The 21,961-nt window shown below is 42.3% G+C and overlaps 1 protein-coding gene and 1 non-coding gene across 2 annotated transcripts in view; one reads left to right on the top strand and one right to left on the bottom strand.

The window, feature by feature from the left end:
* Window positions 1–12,765, top strand: part of LOC114692240 (transmembrane protein 180-like) — a 32,009-nt gene extending 19,244 nt beyond the window's left edge. Inside the window, 1 exon segment of the mRNA XM_028867918.2 lies at window positions 12,511–12,765. Within this exon segment, the coding sequence (XP_028723751.2) occupies window positions 12,511–12,643 (133 nt within the window). The 3' untranslated portion in view covers window positions 12,644–12,765.
* A 5,514-nt stretch (window positions 12,766–18,279) lies between these two features.
* Window positions 18,280–18,386, bottom strand: LOC114692251. Its single transcript, XR_003734379.1, has one exon. It is a non-coding gene; the product is annotated as a U6 spliceosomal RNA (small nuclear RNA).
* Window positions 18,387–21,961: the final 3,575 nt, after the last annotated feature.

Raw genomic sequence — 21,961 nt, 5'->3', positions numbered from 1 at the left:
TCTTAATCTTCTTGCCTCAGCATCCCAAGTGCTGGGCTTCCTGAGATGAGCACACAGTTCTATACAGCACTTCTTCTGTGGTGTTCATATAATCTGGTAGCTTTTGGTTCTGTGGTACTGGGGATAGAGCAGCACCCTGATCTTTTCTGTAGAATGTGCAGGGACTCGTTCATAATCTTAGCTTCTCCATATACTAGGTGACTTTTTCTTATTGGAGGAGTTGCTGTAAACTGAGGTCGCATTACAAGCCTCAAGCAAGTTTATGGTAGAGAGCTATGGTGACCGAAAGGTGGGGAAGACAGACTCGGTTGATGAGTCGCATGGCCCTGTATCCCCTGTATTAGCTTATTCTTAGAGAGCTGTGACGGCAAGGGAGGAAGAACAGGTGTGTTTAGCTTGCTCTGAATTGTCTATGTTCTCAGAAAACACAAAGGCCCCACAGTCAAGCCTCTCAACTCCATTTGTAGAACCACAAGATCCCATGGCCAGGTCACATCCCAGACCAGTTCAATTAGAAACTCTGGAGCTACGACATGGCCGCCAGCATCTTTTAAAACTTCCACCTTTCCCCCTGTGCGGTCAAGGTGAGGAACCTAGAGATTTATAGCCTTGGGAACAACAGCTCTCAACACTAATTCTTGTTGGCTCAGCAACATGACACGTTGGCAACCTGACATGTTGGCAAACCAGTTTTGTGATACTGTAAGCATTTTCAGAGACACAAGCTCATACAGGCACTTGGATATCTTTTATCTTTTAAGTGATAACTAAACCTTGGCCTCTGGTGGCCTCATGTGGCTCATGTTACCTGCAAGTCCAGAAGCTAACTGTAGCACTCAGCAGGTGTGCTTTGCTGAATATAGCTCTGTTCACTTGGAACCTCCAACTTGCCCCTGCATGATCCAGAAAGCTCCATTCCTGCCTCTCTCTCCAAATCCTGCCTACTCATAGTCTTCAAACAAAGGAAAGGCACCAAAAAGCCCAGTTCTACACTCTTGGTGGCTACTGCAGCTTCCTCCCCTGAAGTTGCCAGCCACCCAAGTCCCTGCCTAAGCACTCAGCTTTTGACCGTACTTGGTCACAAACCCATCTTGTGGTAGACAAGTCAACATGCTGTGCCTACAACCTATAAAGTCTCCCCACTTTTGTTTGTGGGTGTGGCTGGCTTCTCTGGCCTCAATCTCTGGGACTAGAGAATCTACCTGGGAGTTACTTTGTTCAAATAAACCTGTTGTTATATTTTTTTCAAATTGGCTTGATCTAACTTACTATGTGGGTGGAGAAACCTATTATGGGGAGTGGGTGGGCACAAAACCTATTAAGTTCCACCAGTTTGAAGAACTGAGCAAATGTGTCTATTGAAATAAATGGCACCGTAGCAGATAAGCTTTCTAGCATTTGATTCTTTTCTTCCTTCCTCTTTTCCTCCCTCTCTCCCTCCTTCCTTCTCTCTCTCTCCCCTTCTCTGTCTACCGCTTTCTCTTTATCTACTTTCTCTCCTTCTCCCTTCCTTCTTTTCTTTCTTCCTTTTTTTTTTTTTTTTTTTTGAGACAGGGTCCCTCAGTGTAGTCCTAGCTGTCTTAGTGTTCACTTTGTAGACCAGGCTGGCTTTGAATTCAGAGATCCATCATTCATCTGCCTCTGCCTCCCAAGTGCTGGGATTAAAGGTGTGTGCCATGACACTCAATATAGCATCTAATCCTTTGCTAACTGTTCCAGTGTACTGAACCAGCTTGCTTAGGGCTAGTGCTCTTTCCTTGGCCTCTTTCAAAAGATATTCTGAATTCCTTGATGCAATTTAAGAAGTGTTATTTCTGAGCTAACATAGTAGTAATGCCAGTACTTGAGAAGCTGAGGCAGGAGATTGTGTGAGCTTTAGGCCAGGTTGGGCTACATAGTGAGTTCCAGGCCAGCCTAGACTAGAGTGAGACCCTGTCAAAGAAAAAGAAAAGAAAATACAGATTACTTTATTGTATGTTTAGTATATATATATTTACTTTTTAATTATATTTCTCTCTCTCTCTCTCTCTCTCTCTCTCTCTCTCTCTCTCTGTCTCTCTGTCTCTCTCTCTCTGTATGTATGTATGTAACTCCTGCTAAAAAATTATATGAACTCTGGGGATGTCATTCAGTGGTAAATCACTTGCCAAGTGTGTGTGAGAGTCAATCCCTAGCATTGCAGACTTGATAGTTGTGAAATTATAGAACAAGTCACCCTCATATTACACAAGAGAGTGCACAATACAGTTCTAGGATTTTGTAGAAAAGACCTCCTCCTTTCACTTGCTCAACTAAGTAGATTTGTGTTCTTTCTTGGCAGGTGTTTATGGAATTTTGCTGGGTTAATTCTGAGCTAGGAGCTAGAGTCCTAAGGTTTGATCCTGCTCTGCTTACATGGCATTAGGGAGGCAGAAGGGCAAGTCCAGAACTCTGAGCCAAGTCCAGAGGTTAGAAAAGCCACAAATGCAAAGGAACACAAGCTTGTGATTGGTTACTTGCAAATGGGTGCATAACCATACCCACTCCATGTGCCAGGAGTGCCCTGCAGTCCTGGCCAAGCTCCTGATGTTCCATTAAGATGTTAGGAATTCAAAGGTACATTTCACCAGGGGTCAAAGGCTGCCAGTTTTATTCACTGGATTACACTGTCATCTACTGGTGTGTTGTAGATAATTTATGAATAAAATTCATTATTTAAGAAATAGCTTTTGCTAGGTATGATGGCTCATACCTGTAATACCAGCTCATGGGAGGCTGAGGCAGGAGAATTGCCATGAGTTTGAATCCAGCCTATATTATACAGTGAGTTCCAGGTCAGTCTGAGCTATAGTGTGAGAGCCTATTTAAAAATCTAAACCAAACCAAACCAATACAAAAAAAAAATGGCTTTCTGTGATCAACCTGGTTTATATACAAGCATGTTTCTTTCCTCCTTTTCTTCTCAGTACTGGAAATGTGACCCAGAACTTGGGACATGCTAGGTAAATCCTCTACTATTGAGCTCTACCCCAAGCCATATAAGCATGTTGTTAAAAGTTATGTATGAGGACTCCAGTTTACAATAAGGCTCGATAAGGAAGGGAATGGCTCAGTTGACTTTAGCCTACTGGCTTTGGGTGGGATAGGACCTCTGTTGGTCTTTTCTGTGTTGAACACACAGATTGCAAGTCCAGTGCCACTTTGAGATCTTTGGCAGCAGTTAACTCTGCAGCTCACACACGATTGAGCCTGTATGATAATGGGTATTCAGAGACAGGTAATACCTGGAGGGTGCTCACCAACCTAAGACAGAGTACCTGTGTGGCCTGGACAGGTGTCTCCATGACGGGTAAGTTGACCTGCTGACGTCTCACACAACCTAAGTCAGAAGCTCATTTTTTAGTAAAAGGGGGACCTGTAGGGCCCTGGCCCCCAATTTGGGTAACTGTTGCCTTGCTTGCTGACTTTGACCTTGATATCCTCCCTAAGCTAATTCCCTGCTGGGTTCCACCCTCCTGAATGCTTAAGGGAAGTTCCTTGTCTGTGTATCCTGCATAATGGGCCTTAACAGCTTAGATGCAAGATTGTAAAACATCTGTAGCGAACTTCTGCCCTCCAGGGTTCTCCCATTGTGCTGTAAGACTGTATTTAAGACCTCTTCCCTCCTTCAATAAACAGCATTCAGCATTTTAAAAAAAAGAACACACACACACACACAAAAAAAAAAAAAACCCAAGGTCAATCAAGCAAAATATTCACAATAAAGGCTGTGTAAAAATGGAAAAAAAAAAGTTATGTGTGACCAGAGTGGTGCAGGGTGCACACCTTTAATCCCAGCATTTGGGAGGCAGAGGCAGGTGAGTTCAAGGCCAGCCTAGTCTACAGAGTGAGTTCCAGGACAGCTAGGCTGGTTATACAAACAACAACAACAACAAAAAGGTTATGTATGCAGCATTTCTTGGAACGATTATAGCTTACCATAGAGATATTTGCATATCCACAGTTATTGCTGCTCTCTATATAGCAATGATTTAGAACCTGTATGTCCATCTACAGATAAATGGATAATGAAAGTCTGATACATATATAAAATAATATGACTATTATTTGGCTCTAAAGAAAAATGAAATCACCAGGTGTAATAGCACATGCCTTTGATCCCACACATCCCACACATGCATTTATTCCCAGCTCTTGGAACACAGAGGCGGGATTTCTGTGAGTTCAAAGCTAGTCTTGTCTACATAGAGAGTTCTAGGCCAGACAAGGCTACATAGAATATGTCTTAAAAAAAAAAAAACCTCCAAAATAACTGGGCAATGGTGGTGCATGCCTATAATCCCAGCTTTTGGGAGGCAGAGGCAGGAGGATCCCCATGAATTTGAGGCCAGCCTAGTCTGCAAAGTGAGTTCCAGGACAGCCACAGCACTTACATAGAGAAACCCTGTCTCAAGAAACTAAAAAACAAACAAAAACCCAAAAAACAAAAAGCCCCAAAACAAATAATAAGTGTTCTGTATATATGCGCCATTCTTTTTGCTGGTTTTCTGTTTTGAAGTTTCACAATAGATACCTCCAAAATTATGTTCATGAAGAAACTTTAGAAAATGACTTTCTCCTCCATCAATGGCATAGTAGACAGCGATAGCCAGGACTCAGACACAAGATGAGTCACTCAGGGTGACTCATCTACAGATTCAAAATAGCCTCAAGGTTTGTATTTTAAAATATGCCTTATTTACTTATTTATTGTGTGTATGCATGTACATGTATGTAGAGGGCAAAGGTCAACCTCAGATGTCATTCCTGAGGTGCTATTTCATTTTTTTATACAAGGTCTGTCACTGGCCTGAGGCTCACCATGTGAGCTAGGCTGGGGGTGTGGGCAGTCAGCAGTCAGTCCCATGATCTTGTCTCTCTCTCTCTCTCTTTTTTTTTTTTCTGGTTTTTCAAGGACAGGGTTTCTCTGTGTAGCTTTGCGCCTTTCCTGGAACTCACTCTGTAGCCCAGGCTGGCCTCGAACTCACAGAGATCTGCCTGGCTCTGCTTTCCAGTGCTGGGATTAAAGGTATGCACCACCACCACCACCTGGTGCTATTTCATTTTTTATACAAGGTCTGTCACTGTCCTGAGGCTCACCATGTGAGCTGGGTTGAGGGGGCCAGTCAGTCCCACGATCTTCTCTTATCTCCACCTTGCCATTGCTGGGGTTACAAGTGTACACCATCATGCAGGCTTTCTTTATGTGGTTTCTGGGGGTAAAACTCAGATCTTCGTGCTTACATGGCAAGTATTTTACTGACCAAGCTATCTTCCTAGACCACAGGGGTTTACTAATATTTTTCATGTTATTAATCTTTGTTGATGCATATAATCTTTGTTTGTTTGTTTCTTTGTTTGAGATGGGATTTCTCTATGTAGCCCTGGCTGTCCTGGAACTTGCTATGTAGACCAGTCTGGCTTCAAACACACAGAGATCCTCCTACCTGTGCCTCCCAGGTGCTGGGATTAAAGGTCTGTGCCACGATGCCCAGCCAATACATACAATCTTGGCAAGAAAAAAAAAGGAAAAGAAAAGAAAAAAGAACCTGCAAAACCCAACACTTCCTCTGTAGAGTCTGCATAGCTATTATAGATGCACAAAAAGAACTAGAAAAACCCAAGAGTTAGAACATTCCATGCATTGCCTCAGATTTTATATTTTGGTGAGACACACTACCTTCTTCCTCTCCCCCAGCATTGTGTGGTGTTGGAAAGACAGCATTAAAAGCTGGCAGAAATATTAAAGTTGCAAAATACATATGAGCGCATGTACATTTAGGAATATAGAGATAAGCACTTATTTTGAGCCAGTGTTAGTCTAGGCACTAACTATAGTAGACCCAAGTGTTTGCATCATTTTAAATTAAAAACTTTTGGCCAAAAAGATTATAGTCAGGGCTGCATTGGTTTACTGATAGTATGTCGGAGATGGAGTTATGAAACTTGGGGAGATTCTAACAAGATATATCTAGAACCACAGTAATATATGTACTTGGGGTTTTTCCATAGAATTATGGTCAAAGTTAATTTTCCCCCATAGCATTTCTTATTTACTTCTGTAAATGGACCTAGTGTTCCATTGCAAAGGGACTACCTGAGGAAATTATTTAATCCAATGGAGGGAGTATCAACCTTAGGGTGTTTTCTGGGGAAACATTAGATTATTTCATCCTCCTCCATATAGTCTTCATAGATGGATGCATGAAGAAAATCTCTCAACCTCTGGGAAGGGAAAAGTAGGTGTGTAGTGCATGAGATATGTTTCAAGACTGCACTGTGATCATAACCAGCTGTGAGACCCTTAGTACTCAGTAGTATCTTAACTCATTTCTACAGAAAAAGGACATCCTTCTTAAATAAACTGGTTTATTTGTTCTTTTCCTTAAAAATAGAGTAGAGGTACAATTTCTTTTTCCTGGAGAGATTTTTAGTTGAGATAAAATTTTGTAGGTAGAAATTTCAGTTCTAGTTTCAGACTCACTAGCCATGTAACTTTGGGCAATTAAATTATCCTGTCTATGCCTTGGTGTATAATGTTGTTAGGGAAATTAGTAGCAGTGCTGCAAGAAATGTGTTAAACAGGACCCTGTGAACTGAATCGAGTCTCCTCAAAGGTCATATACTAAAGTCCTAACTCACAATGGTCAGTATTTAGAGATGGGGCCTTTGGGAAGTGAGTAAGTTCAGAGCACGTCATGAGTGTGCGGCTTACGTGACAGGATAAGTGCTCTGGATAGAAGAGAGGCCACCTTCTGGGTATTGTTCATTGATGACAGCATCTGCATCATCAAGTGTGAAGGCCCATGTTTGATCCCTAGTGTTAGCTTGCACATACACACATGGGAAAGGGAAAGAGAGGATGTAAATATATAAATTTATGTTCTCTCTCTGCCATACATCTCTACCATGCAAGGACATGACTTCCTGGGCTGTCAGTGTGGCCCACAGTAGAATGCCTGTCTAGCATGTGCAGGATCCCAGGTTCAATATCTACAGGACATCACTTTCTGTCCGCAAGCAAATAAAATGCTTCCTACTCAAGTCTAACCAAGCTGACTCTCTTGTCTTGGACTTCAAGCTTCTAGAACTGTGGGGGGAAAATATGCAATATTGGTTCCTAGTCTCTAGACTCCTCCCCCATTCCTATCTCTGCTTTGGATATAGGTCTTGCTATGTGATGTAGACTGACCTTCGATTTGTGATTTTCTGCCTAAGCCTCCCATGTACTGAGATTATAGACCTGTGCCTCCATGCTCACCCTTAGACAACTATTCTTCTTAGAAGATTGACCTAATGAAAGAGAAGTTTCTTCTCTGCTCCCAAGGTAGCAACAGTTTATGTGTGAGTTTTCCTGACTAGGTCAAAAGAGACTATCCTGCCAGGTAGACCCGAAGTTTCTTTGGCCCTTTCCAACCTGAGCATGCCTTTCCTCATCAGGGATGTGCACTGATACTGACTTGGCTTACAACTCCATAGATAGGATTGCTTGTTTTTATGACTGGCAATAAAAGTTATTTCATGGATGCAGACCCAGTAATTTCATGCCTTTAGAGATGATCTCACCCTGGAGAAGGAGAGTAGAGAGGAGGCAGGCTTAACTTAAGCTTTGTGATTAGGGAGAGTCTAAGTGTAATAGAATTTGAGGTGCCAGTATGACAATGTGTATTATATCCCCTTTACTTCATAGAACTGACTTTGCAAATGGCTTAGCAGGTGTAAGTTAAGAAAATAAGGTGTACCAGATGGTGATATTTGGGATATTATTAGCTATAGTTAGGTAGTTATTTTTCTCTTTTGAAAGGAGAAAATCACAAAAGAAAATGGAGCCCATGAAATTTTCTCATAAGGAGAAGAGAAATTTCATAATTATATTCTAAAATTAAATACATTTGTTTATGGTTTCTTTGCTTCTGCTAGAAGGTAAGGCTTGTTGAGTGCCAAGATTATTTGCTCTGCATCCCAAGAACCTAATGCAGCAAATGTGCTGTAAATATTTGGTGAAAAAAAGCATAAACACAGCTTATGAATGAATAAATGAATGAATTAATGAATGAGTACATGTGCCATGGTGTAAGTGTAGAGGTCAGAGGACAACTTGTGGGAGTCAGTTCTGCCTTTCTACTGTGTGTGTTCCCAGGATCAAATGTGGCTCACTGAACCATCTTGCCTGCCTTAAGAATTATTTTTTTATGCTGGAGATTCATTCAAAATGTTGATATCTTACTTACTGTTCTATCGCTGTGAAGAGACACCATGACCAAGGCAACTCATAAAAGGAAGCGTTTATTTGGGGGCTGGCTTACAGTTTCAGAGGGTCAGTCCATGATCAACATGGTGAGGAGCATGGCAGCAGGCAGGCAGGCATGGTGCTGGAGCAGTAGCTGAGAGCTTACATTTGATCTGCAAGATGGAGGCAGAGAGCAAGCACTGGATCTGGCCTGGGCTTTTGAAACTTCAGACACCGCCACTGACACACCTCCTTCAACAAGGCCACACCTCTCAATCCTTTCTGACAGTCCACCAACTAACTGGGAAACAGACCTTCAAATATATGAGCCGGTGTGTGTGGGGGGGCACTTTCATTCAAACCACTACAGTTAGTAGGAAATGAGAGGTGAGGTCATTCCAACAGCAAACTAGCCTAATTAGTCAATGGGTTAAAAAAAATCCATATTCCAGTAGGGAGAGGAGAATAAATTCTCTAAAATCATGTCCTTGACTTGGAATAAACTTCCAGGAGAAAGAAGAAATCTTGAGAAAGTAGGAGAAGCCAGGCATGGTGGATGCCTGTTATCCCAGAAGGATTGCCCCAAGTTTGAGGCAGTCTGATCTATGTAGCAAGCTCCAGGCCAGCTGCAGAAAATCCCTGTTTTGAGAAAATAAAAGAACCTGAAAGACAAATCTTTGAAGAGCTTAGAGACAGCCAGTGAGGTAATGGGAAACTCACAGGTACTTTGGGAATTAATTGTGAAGCCATTCAGTGATTGCAAGAAAAAGCTCAAGTGTGCTCATAGACCCCCAGCAGGGTAGTTGCCAGTTTGTTAGATTCATTGGAATGCTTTTTCTTCTGCTGCTTTTGTGCATGTTGCCTAAGGGCTGTGTGTGTGTGTGTGTGTGTGTGTGTGTGTGTGTGTGTGTGTGTTACATGCATGTGCATGTGCAGGTACACATGCATGAAGGGCAGAGGAGGATGTTGGCTGTCCTTCTATATCACTCAGTACTGCTTTGAGACAGAGCTTCTCACTAAACCTGACCTCAGACTGGCAGCCGGAAAGCCTCATCCATCCACCTCACCCCCAAGCCTCAGCACTGGGCTACAGGTGTGAGTAACTATGCTCAGCTTTTTTGTTCATTTTTACATGGTGCTGGCATGCAAACTCAGGTCCCCATGCTTGACAAGCACGTACTCATTACCTACAGAGCCATCCCTCCAGCCTTTCTGTGCCCAAGTCAGCATGCTCACGAGAGGCTTTGACTCTGCAAATCATCACAGGTGTTCTCCAGACCCTTCTCTCCAGGGAAACAGGAGAAAAAAAAAAAAAAGACAGTTCCATCAGAGTGGTGGAAAATCTCCCAGAGAGAGCCCCTGGCAGCTGGAGTCCAATTTCTTGATATTTCTGAAGCTGGAATCTGTTATAGCTAGAGAATGCTGAAGAATAATGGGCTCCTGTTGCTAATGAAACACTGAGATCAGAACACAGAGGTGTACCTCTGCCAAGCAGAAACCAGCCTTTTCATAAAGCACATATTGTAATAATTCTGCAGCTAGCAAGCAGCTCTTAGCTGTGCCCCCCTCTCTAAAGGCTTGATTAGGCCACTTCCCTTCTCTCTTTTATTAGAGACATGACTCTATTTCAAAGTGGAATTAGGTTTCCATTACCTCTTGGCGTTTTGCACCCATTGTCTCCCGTCTACTGTGTCATGTGGCTCAAATCAGTGAACAGTCAAGGCTGGCAAGTGATGCCTCACGTTTATAAGCAACCCCAGCCTCAAGTTCAAAAGCGCAGTCATGACCTCGTGCTCTCATTCTGGAAATCTGTGCTCAGCTGTTTCAAACCTCTTTGTTTTAATCGGTTGTGGCCAATTACATACCACCTTCACCCAGCATGATCAAAGCAGCTAATTTATAGTAATGTGGGCATAAGTGCCAGCTGGAAAGGCATGGTTTCAGGCCACTGTGGCTACAAGTGGCAGAAATGTAGTGCAGGCTAGCCTCAATAGAACAGGGACCTCCTGGTGATGTGTGAAAAGTCCAGTAGAGCTGGATCTCAAATGATGTCAGGAGCCTTTGACCTCTCTATTTAGGCTTCAAGCTTTTACCACTCGGTAGCAACACAGCTCCCAGGTTTACTGACTGAGCAGCTCCAGGCTGTGAATAAATATGCACCTTTGACCCAGTAGCACATCCAAAGTCCCCAGGCAGATCCTGGGAGGCACCATGTGAGTCACATGCCTATCACTGAGGCAGGAGTGATCACATAGCCATAACTTCCTCTGATGAGATTTGGATAATATCTGAATGTTGGGCCAGGTGGCGGTGGTGGCGCACGCCTTTAATCCCAGCACTCGGGAGGCTGAGCCAGGCGGATCTTTGTGAATTTGAGACCAGCCTCGTCTACAGAGCGAGATCCAGGACAGGCACCAAAGCTACACAGAGAAACCCTGTCTTGAAAAATTAAAAAATGAAAAGAAAAAAGAAAATCTGGATGTTGGGGTTGGGGTAGGGCAGTTAGGCCCCACCAAGTCTTTTTTTTTTCAATCGATTTATTTTTATTTTATATGCATTGGTGTTTTGCCTACATGTGTGTCTGTGTGAGGGTGTCAGATTTCTTGGAACTGGAGTTACAGACAGTTGTGAGCTGCCATGTGGGTGCTGGGAATTGAACCTGGGTCCTCTGGAAGAAGAGCCACTTAACCACTAAGCCATCTCTCCAGCCCCTCCCACCAAGGCCTAAGGCCAGAGACAGGTCTCCTATGGAAGAGGGGAGAGGATTTTTCTTATATTTATTTTTGATTGTAAGCCTAACCTTTAACAGCTGAGCCACCGCTCCAGCCAGAGAGGATTTTTTTTTTTAAAAATTCATCAATTGTATTTTATTTTTGGTATTTATTATACCTGGGTATAGTGTAGTGTATTTTTTACATTAATTTCTACATTTGTGTTGGTTTGAAATGTAATCATTATAAAATTAAGTTACACCACTTGAAGTCTGTGAAACTGGGAGAACAGCCTTGAGTTTCTGCATTTAGCCCTCGGTTCTTGACTCCACAGAGGATTTTTCTCAAATGAGGGAATTCTGGGACAACAAAATACCACATGCTTCTGGAAATGAAGTTTCCCACAGCGCATTTGGGCAGAGCAGCAATAAGCCCACTGTCTGGATGCAGTGAGTAGTCTCAGCTGCTGCCCTTGGTGCTGGTGGTTGTCTCAGCACCCTGGAAGAAGCAGAGGAAAACTGGAAGTGGGTGGGTAGCAGTCAGTTACTGGACCATGTAGGAGTCAAGGTGAAGGGCAGGTTTAATGAGTGAGGATTCAGAGGGATAGAGCCACACCTAACAAATGTAACCAGACCAGAGTATCAAGAACATTTCATGGCAAGGCTTTTAGAGGGGAGGGAGATATGGCTGGAACGCTTGCATATGATTCCAGACAGAAGCCTTCTAGCTGACATGTTTGCAGTTTTTCAGAACTGTTTATATGCTTTTTCTGAGAAGCCTTTTCTAGACTCCACTTGCCAAGAATAGGTAAACCTTCTGACAGAGGGTTCTTGTCTGTCACCCTGAGAAATTCCACCATAACACTTTTATAGCCATCATATGTACTAGAAACGAATGTCCAAACCCACCCACTTTGCTTAAAGCTTGGCAGATATTTCAAGACTGAAGGCCTTCAAGGATGCATATATCTCTGTAGCTCAGACAGATCTTGAACTTTCAATCCTCTTGCCTCAGCTTTCCAGGAGCTGTGAGCGACTGGACCGTCAGGCCCAGCAGTATAATTCTCCATTGTTTTTCTTTCAGACGAGGGCTTGCTTGATGTGCAGTCGGTCCTAGGTTGGCCCGGGACTGCCTGTGTAGCCCAGGCTAGCTTCAAACCCACAGTCTTCCTACCTCAGCTTCCTGAGGGCTGGGGTTGCAAGCATACACTACCATGCCTAGCCTGCGGGTCCACTGAAAGTCTGCTTCATGCCTGGACTCTGTTCTCTGTCCACCCACACATGGCATGTGGTTCTGTGTCACAGAGGCAACAGTTGTCAGCAGGGACTGTAATCACAAGTTCACATGTCCCCTTCCTTTCCTATGTGCATCTGGAAGGAAGAAATTACTCAGGTGCTTGAAAGGATCAAAGTCACACAACACAATGTCTCTTTCTTGCTAAATGAGCTAGTAGGTAAAAGTGTCACTGAATACCATGTGTTAAATAGCTTTGAATTAATAAGAAAAGAAGCTGCTGGGGGAAAATTAACTGTTGTGCGTCTTCTCCCCTAGAATACTTTTAGATCTTCAAGACACCATGTTTAGTTTGGTTTGTGTGGTCCCGCTGGGCATTGCCATGGTGCAGATTCTGACTTGGAGCTCCTTCTCCATCAGGAACAGAGCAGATTACTCAGGGACTGTGTAAGCACAGTGGCCGGCTGGGAGGTGGCGGCAACACTCCTTCAAGTGCCTGTCAGTTCTTACAGATTATGCTGTGCTCAAAGGCAAAACTAATCTTTACACCCTCTCGTTTGTTTAAAAACCAAAGCAAATAAAACAAAACCTGACGGCGTGTTTTGAGAGCTTTTGACTCTCTAAGTGACAGCCTCTGCGTGGGCTGTTTCCTGGCATTCTTACAGCCTGGGATCTGCAACTCATCACCACTGGACTGCCTTGTGTTCCCAGAGCCGGCTGGTCAGTGCACACCACTGCTTAAAAGTTCTTCAAACCTCATATTGCTTCCTTGACAGATTTTATGAAAAGACAGCATTCTTCCCTCTTTTTTCTACTGGGGCTAGGACTCTTTTATGTGTTAGGCAAATGTTCTACCACTGAGCTACGTTTAAAAATTTTTTTTTAATTTTGTGTCAGGGTTTCATTAAGTGGTCCAGGCTCGCTTTGAACTCACATGGCAAGCACTGAACTAGCAATCCTCCCATTTCAGCCTCCCAAGTAGTTGGGATGACAGATCTGTGCCACCAAGAACAGGCCTCCTCCACACCTTTCCCCATCAACACTGTGTTACCATTGTCTGCATATTTTTCTGTGATGAAAAGCCATGAAGGTCATTACACTCCTTGATTTGGAAATGTGTTACAAAACTATTACAGTGGAAACACCGTAGTGCTGGTACAAAAGCAGACACATCAGCCATCAGGACAGGACCAAAAGCCTAGAAATAACCACCACAGTCACAGTGAACTGATTTTTCAACAAGGAGCATAAAAACACACAGTGGAAAAAGGTCAGTGTCTTCAATAAACTGATGTCAAGAAAATACTACATATGGAAGAATGAAATTTGACCCTCATCACACACCAAATATAGAAGTCAAGTAGAAATAAAGACTCAAATACAAGATTCAATGCTGCAAAACCACTGAAGAAAAACACAGAGGATAAAGAAACGGGATTATATAAGACTGAAAAGTTTTAAAATCAGAGTGAAGAGACATCACACACACTGGGAGAAAATATTTGCAAACCGTACACCCAAGAAGGAACTGATATCTAAAACATGTAACAAATTCAACCCTAATGTACAAAAACAAACATACTGATTTAAAAATGGACAAAGGAGCCGGGTGCGGTGATGCATACCCTTGATCCTCGCACTTGGAGGCAGAAGCAGGCAGATCTTTGTGAGTTTGAGGCCAGCCTGTTCTACAAATCAAGTTCTAAGCCAGCCAGGACTACACAGTGAAAGAGAGAAAAAAAAATCCGTATTTAAAATGAAAGTGTGATGGTCATCTTCACTGTCAGTTTAATTGGATTAGGAGTCACCTAGGAGACATGCTTCTTAGTGGGCCGTGAGGGTGTTTCTAGAGGGGTATAGCTGGGGGAGGAAGAACCACGTTGAGTGTGGGCACAGCACCATCCTGGTCTGGATTTCCAGCCTGAGTACAAGGGAGAGGTAAGAAGCACAGCACCATCATTCAACTCTGCTTTCTGAGGTGACACCACGTGACCAGCTGCCTCACAGTCCCTCCTCTGCTGTGATTCTGCCCTCTCAAATTATGAGTCAATATAAACTTTTCAACCTGTAAGTTGCTTTCTGTTAGATATTTGGTCACAGCATCAGGAAAAGTAACCATCAGTGAAACTTTATTATAAATTTTGCAACATGATTTATATAGCAAATAATAAAATCCATCAGGGGTTGTGGGGGAGTGGGATCTAAGTCAGTGGTAGACTTAGCATATATGAGGTCCTCCTGACCTCTCCAGCACACAAATTAATTCAGTTAGATGTAACTTTTTTTTTTTTTTGAGACAGGGTTTTAGTTTGTATCCCAGACTGGCCTGGAACTTGCTATGTAGTACAGTCTGTCCTCAAATCTAATGGCAGTCATCCTGTCACAGCCTATTGGGTATTGGGATACAGGCATGAACCATCACACCTGGGTGGCTATATCATTTATTGTAAATTGCGTGCACAGAAACTTTTTACTGTGATCTGCTCTTTCTTACAGATTCTGCTCTAAATTTTTAAAAGTTTGTGTGGGATTGAACTCATGCTCTCATGCTTGAGAGCAGGTGGTTTCCAAGTCTGACCAGTTCTCTAACTGCACTGTAGGCTTTTCTAATCTGTAAAACAATTTCAAAATCAAGGCTGTTTTGGACAGTGTTAAGAGAATGAAAATGTAATCCACAAACTGCAAGGCAATGTCTACAAAATCCTAGTGATAAAGGACTTTTTTGGAACAATAAAAGCCTCCAAATGGCAGTTGAAAATGACGATTTCATTTAAAAACATAAAAATTTGAATAGATACTTCATCAAAGAAGACACATAGTACCTGGAAAGGTGCTTAATATTATTAGCCATTAGGAAAATGTGAAACAAAATAATAATAGCAAAAGATAACAATATATAAGATCAGAATCACTGAAATAGAGTGAATAAACCAGATGCTGAGGATTTGGGTTTCCCAACACACACATTCTTAGTATGAATTAAGCTGATATAGATGCTTTGAAAAATGGGAAGTTTTCTTGTAAGGAATTACACATTTCACATTTGATCTAGAAATCTCACTGTTAACTTGCCCAAGAAAAATGAAAATTCATGTTCATACACAACACATATGTAAATCCTTATGGCGGCTTCATTCATATATCAAAAATAATGGAAACAACCCAAATGCCCTCTGACTGGTAAATTGATACATAATTGTGGTACATCTACATCATGGATTACTTTGCAGCAATACAAGGGATATTTACTGAATGTCAAGTACTTTAAGTCCAAGAAGCCAGATGCGAAATACAATGTATTGTGTGATTCCATTTGCAGGATATCCTGGAGAATGCAAGCATGTCAGTGCAGACGTGCTATAGTCTAGAGTTGGGTGTTGATTGCAAAGGGGCACAGGAATTTTTTTTAGGTAGGGGGTATTTTGTATCTTAATTTTGGTGGTGGACACACAATTGAATATATTTGTCAAAATTCATGAATTATACACGAAAGACAACAAATTATCTTTAAAAACAAAAAGGTGATGGTAGCACTTGTTCTCATTGTGCTCTTAGAAGCTGACCTTTCTGTAGTCTCACAGATGCCATCAGGAAATGTTACTATTTCTTCAGGATTACCGCAGCAGACTGTATAAAATATCTCGACTCTCAGATATGTTTTGTTAGATGCATCATTGCTTCTGTTGAAGACCCTCCCTCTGTCTTCTCTTTGTGAACCATACTGAAAGCTCCCTGTTTATAGACTTCTGAAGTAGTACACCTGGGGGATTTCTGCAAACCTGCATTTTAACCAACACCAGCGTGGTGCTGGTGTGTGGAGGCCTGTCCATAGCACTAGGAGGCAGCAGAACATTGAGGCAATGAAGCTATTGTCTAAGACGGGCAGGCTAAGATCTTGTCTCACGCCTTTGGCAGTGGAAAGTTGTGGTACCTTGCAGGTTGATGCAGGAAAAAGGAGGGAATAAGAGAAACACTTTCACCAGAGCCATGAGGATTAAAAGAAAGGACACACATAAGACACTCAGCACGGTGCCCGGCACCAAGTACATGCTGTCATTGTTTTAAGTGACAGGTGGTACCCACACAGCAATGTGGGAAGGGACTCTTTTTCTGCATGAGTAGGCTGTGACCTAGATCTAGAATTCCATGAGTCAGAAATATGTCTTTTTCCATGTTCATGTCTTGAGTTCTTCCCAGATGCTTCACAATGGACTGGGCCAACTTCATACTATGAAACAGCAGATGGAGTATGCAAACATATGTGCCTGCCTGTCTGCATGTGATACACACGTATGACAAAGGTAAAGGACTTTATTTTGTGTCAAATTGTGTGATCACTTGTTCAATACAGTTCTTATAGTGACACCATCTCCACTTAGAAACAGTTATGTGCTGTTTGGAGTTGGTTATTTCCCATTCTATGAGTGTTATGGAACTCTGAAATGGTGAGACTTATTTTCAAGGTATGTGGGAAAACACTTTTCCACTTCTCTTGTGGATTATGTAAGGGCAGACACATGTATATTAGAATTTGAGGAAATGGTCAAGAAGTCATGATTCACTTATGAAAGCAAGCATGCAATTCTATACCTTTGTGCATGAGTGGTTTTATTAGTTACTGTTTTGTGTGGATGTGTGTGTACATGTGTGTGAGGGTGCACATACATGTGTTTGTATACTCATGGAGGCCAGAGGTCAGTATTGAGTGTTTTCCTCCATTGCTTGCCACCTTTCATCTGTCATCTCATCTCATCTCATCTATCTATCTATCTATCTATCTATCTATCTATCTATCTATCTATCTATCTATCATCTATTATCTATCTATCTACCTTTCTACCTATCTATCTACTGATCTATTGATCTATTGATCTATCTGATGCTGAATCCCTCACTGAACCTGGAGATTGTCATTTCAATTAGCCTAGCTGGTGGGTAAACCTCAGGGACCTTCTGCTTCCCTGGTGCTGGATCCCAGGCATGTACGGCTATGCCTGGCTTTTTATGTGTTTTCTAAGGATCAAACTCAGATCCTTATGCTTGCAAGGCAAACAGTTTACCAACTGAGCCATCACCCCAGCCCCTCATTAACCATTTATACAAATAAAATTGTTGAGGTTATAGATTTTCCACGAGCATGTGAAAAGCATAATGGAAGTGACTAGACTTTATGTCCTGTGTCCTGGTACAAATGTTCATTTGTTTTTTATGATAAAACTGGGATAGGGCAGCCGAGTGGTGGTGGCTCATGCCTTTAATCCCAGCACTTGGGAGGCAGAGGCAGAGGCAGGCGGATCTAGGTGAGTTTGAGGCCAGCCTGGGCTACAGAGTGAGTTCCAGGAAAGGTGCCAAAGCTACACAGAGAAACCCTGTCTCAGAAAAAAAAAAAAAAAAAAAGATGGGATAGGGCAAGATAAATTCACATGGAGTATGGAAGTTGACAGATGAATGGATAAACGGAATGTTTATTCAAATGTATGTATACGTATTTGTGTATGAATTTTACTCAGCCTTAGGCATGACATTCTGGCACATGCTACAATATAGATAAATTTTAAATACATTATACAGAGTGAAATGCCAGCTGTAGAAGAACGCTTTGATATCATTTATGTAAAACACTTGGAATCAGATTCCTAGAGACAGAAAGTAAAATGGGTGTGAGGGGAGGGAAGATGTCAAGTGAGTGGTCAACAGCTGGAGAGTTTTAGTTGGAAAGCGTGAAAAACTGTAGCGATGGATGGTGGTAAGGGTTACATATGCAAATTTCCACTCTTTAAAAAAAGCGTTTATTTTGTTTGTGCAAGTGTCTGTGTCTTAAGTCTGTGCGTACATGTGGACACACATGTGGAGGTCAGAGGACAACTTGCAGAAGTTGCTTCTTTCCTTCCACCATGTGGGTGCTGGGGGCTAAACTCAGAAGGCCAGGCTTAGTGGCAAACACTTATCTGCTGAGCCATCTATCCAGCCTGAAATAATAATAATAATAATGATAATAATAATAATAAATAATGATAATATAATAAAATTTTCTCCTCCTACTTGTTCTCCTTTTTTAAAATGGCCATGAACCTTGTCTTTAAAGTTAAAACTATGGAACACTCCTCAGATTTTCATGTCACCCTTGTGCAGGGAGTTTGCTAATCCTCTCTTTGGTTCCAGTTTGAGTGTATGTGCTGCCAAAGTGAGAGATCTGCCTGCCTCTGCCTCCTGAGTGCTGGGATTTAAGACATGTGCCACCACCTCCCAGCCTGTGTTTAATTTTTTAAAAGAGACAATGTCTTGTTATTTAGCTCACCTTGACCTAGAACTCACTATGTAGCCCATATGGACTTTGACTTACAAGCTTCTGCCTCAGCCTTGAAAATGCTGGGGTTTCAGACATGCACTACCATTCCTGCTTCATGGCGGCTTTGGTTTTCTGATTCTCTGATATTCTGTGTGTGTGTGTGTGTGTGTGTGTGTGTGTGTGTGTGTGTGTGTGTTTTGAGTCAGGGTCTCATGGAGCCCATCTCAAACTTGCTATGTAGCCAAGGATGACCCTGGATTTTGGAGGTATGGTTGTAGGTTGTGTGCAGATTTTTTTCTTTTTTTAAGACAGGGTTTGTCTGTGTAGCTTTGTGCCTTTCCTGGAACTCACTTGGCAGTCCAGGCTGGCCTCGAACTCACAGAAATCCATCTGCCTCTGCCTCCCAAGTGCTGGGATTAAAGGTGTGCACCACCACCGCCTGGCTGTGTGCACGTTTGTGGAGGTTGGGGGACAACCTTGGGTGTTGTTTTTCCAACCGAGGCATTGTCTGCCTTTTTATTTTTTTCTTAAAGATGTGGTATCAAATTGACCTGGGACCAGTGTCTCTGTCTCCCTAGTGATGAGGCTATAAGCATGAGCTATCCTGCTTAAAAAAAAGTGTTTCTGGGTCTGAGACTTAGGGGCTCATGGTTGCAAGGAAGACACTTCACTGTCTTCTCAGTGTGACCTTTAACTTCTTGTCCTCGTACTGGGATTACAGGTGTGCACTGCCATGTCCTATGTATTGAAGCTCTAAACCAGGACTTCATGTATTCTGGGCAAACCTTGAGCTACACCCCTAGTCTGGATCAGTTTATGTGGTATCGGGGATTGTACCTCACACTTTTCATGCCTTCTAGGTGAGCATGGTATCAGCTGAGCCACAGCCCAAGCCTCAACTAAGCTTCAACCCAGGCCTCATTCTCCCTCACCTCCAACCATGAGTTGTATTCACAGTAAGCATGAGGAAGATCCTAGGCTTATTATAAAAGAAGCCCAGATTATATGTGGGTATTAAAAAATGAATCACAGTTTTCTCCAGAGAAGGGAGATGGTTCTGTATGATTTCTGGGCTGGTGGATTACCCAAGCATCATCTTTCCTCAAAATGTTCTTCCTTATTTCTGACCACTCTGTAGTTGTGCTAAACTAAAGCAGTGGCCTCTACCATGCCAGCAGACATGTGGTTATTCAGCAGCCAAGTATACAGACTCTTCTAGATAACTCTTGGTTTGTACATGCATATTTGTTCTACTAGAAAATATTTAGATTTTAAAAATGTTTTAAAACCATTCTCATGGTCCAGGAAAACATTTTTTTCTGTCGTTTATGAGATACAAGTTTGAATACTCACAAAATAAGGTTTTATAGTTTCAAAGTAAATGTATCAAAATGAGGTGCCATAAAGTTATATTGTAAATTGAGTGGAGAGCGAGCAATCACTCAGAAGACCAAACCCACATATGTACAGGAGAGAGCAATTAAGAAGCCATATAAGAGTTGCTTTGAAAGTGCATTTAAAACAAGATGAAAGATCTCTGGGCCTTTGAAAATGCCCCAGAAACAATGAAAACAAGAACTTTCTCCTTTTATCAGACTTCTGACTCATAAACCCACTTGAAAGGTCCATATTTACTTTATATATGTAATATATATGTATGTATATATATTATGTATGTATACATATATGCCACATGTATCCCTTCAAGTTTAGACCATTTTATGTTCAGTCTATTTTTAATCTCAGAAGGTTGGAGCTAGGCATTGTGTACAAGCATGTGATCCCAGTACTTGGGAGGTAGAGGCAGGAAGATCATCTTGAGCTACACAGTGAGACACTATTCAAAAAAGGGCCGGGGATGAAGCTCAGTGGTAGAGTACTTGCCTAGTATGTACAGGGCTCTGGATTTAACCTCCAACCTTGCCAAAGGAAAAAGTTCCAGAAGTAGTCTTACACAATACGATGTAAGAATAGATGTGGAAAACTGAGTAACATGGAAGGTAAATTGAAATAGTAAATTTCCTGAAGTTTCTCTGATTCTCATTTGACACAAGTTGTATCACCATCAAAATGAATTTATTTATGACCTATCACATTAAAGCCCTTCATATCATGGAGAAACCATCTTTAAAAGGATAACTTAAGTAGCGCATTAAACATAGAATTTTATGGATCCATTTGGCACAGCCTGCAATTTACTGAGTATGAAGTTGGTAGCTAACTTAGTGGACTCTTCTTGTAGGTGGCTAAGTTGAAAATGGTGGCTGTACATTCCTGGGACTGCTTAAGGGTCTGTCCGAGGATAGGGGGGTTGATTTCAGATGCTCCAATAATAACCATCATTTGATTGCTGACTGACTGCAGGGCACGGTGCTAACCTTTAGAGTTTCATTCAAAATTGTATGACCATGATTGATCACATTCTAAAAGGTTCTGAGAAACACCCCGTTTCTGTTTCTGTAGTCATTCAGGGTGCACCTATAGCCCAGCAGGAGCTTGGGCAACTTAGAGGATGTCAAAAGGAGAGCCACAAAGCCACTCTTGTGTAGAGCAGCTTGCCCTGAAGAGCCCCGCTTCCTACTCCCAGTTAGACTGTGTTTTTCTAAGGCTTTCTAACAATATACAATTCAATTTTAGTTCTCAGCACTTTGTAATTACCCACTCATTTCGTGGTTGCCAGTTGGGTCCACCTCCACACTAGACTGAAAGCTTGAGGGATGTGAATTGCTATGCTTGTTTTGAGTTCTAGCTTTCTAGTCCAGGGCCTGGCATGCTGATGTGCTCAGCAAATATTACTGAGTATGTGGAAGTTTCCTTTCTTTGTACTTCTGCTAACATTGCTGACATAAACTGAGGTAGGTATGAGATTGTCATTTAGGGGAGGGGCTATGCCAATTCAGAATGTTCTTGAAATAGGTGGAGTAACATGCCTGCTACAGAGGCAAAAGGAAGAGCCATGTGGGAAGAGTTACATAAACCAGAGAGGCAGGAGACTTTCTTCCTGAAGAGACAAGCATCTCTGAGAAGTGGATAACTTGATTTTGCTGCCTGAATTTGTGATTTTATTCGAATGCTTCATGGTTTTGAATTTTGCATTCCTTATCCTCTGCTCACATCTCCATTGCCTCAGGATAAAATCTCATAAGGTTAGGCATTGCAATATTTTGCTCATGGTCATGAAAAAATATGGGACAGAAGCAGTGTAAGGAAGGGAAGGTTTATTCTGAGTCATGGTTTCAGTCCCTCATGGCAGAAAAGGCGTGTGGCGTAAGCAGGAGGCACTGTGGCTGACCAGGACGCAGAGAGCTTAACCTAAGTCAGGGTTGGTCTGTAAGCTTCAGAGGACAGGCTCTATGTCTACTTCTACCAGCCAGGCCCCATCCCTCGGAGGTTTCCTACTCATCATCCCCACCAACACCTACCACAAACCGCATCATCAACCAGAGAACAAGCGTTCACAACACTAGCACTACTGTGAGA

This window comes from Peromyscus leucopus, chromosome 1 (assembly GCF_004664715.2).
Source record: "Peromyscus leucopus breed LL Stock chromosome 1, UCI_PerLeu_2.1, whole genome shotgun sequence".
NCBI lineage: Eukaryota > Metazoa > Chordata > Mammalia > Rodentia > Cricetidae > Peromyscus > Peromyscus leucopus.
Note: the sequence above shows the minus strand (reverse complement) of the source record. Positions and strands in the feature narration are given on the sequence as shown.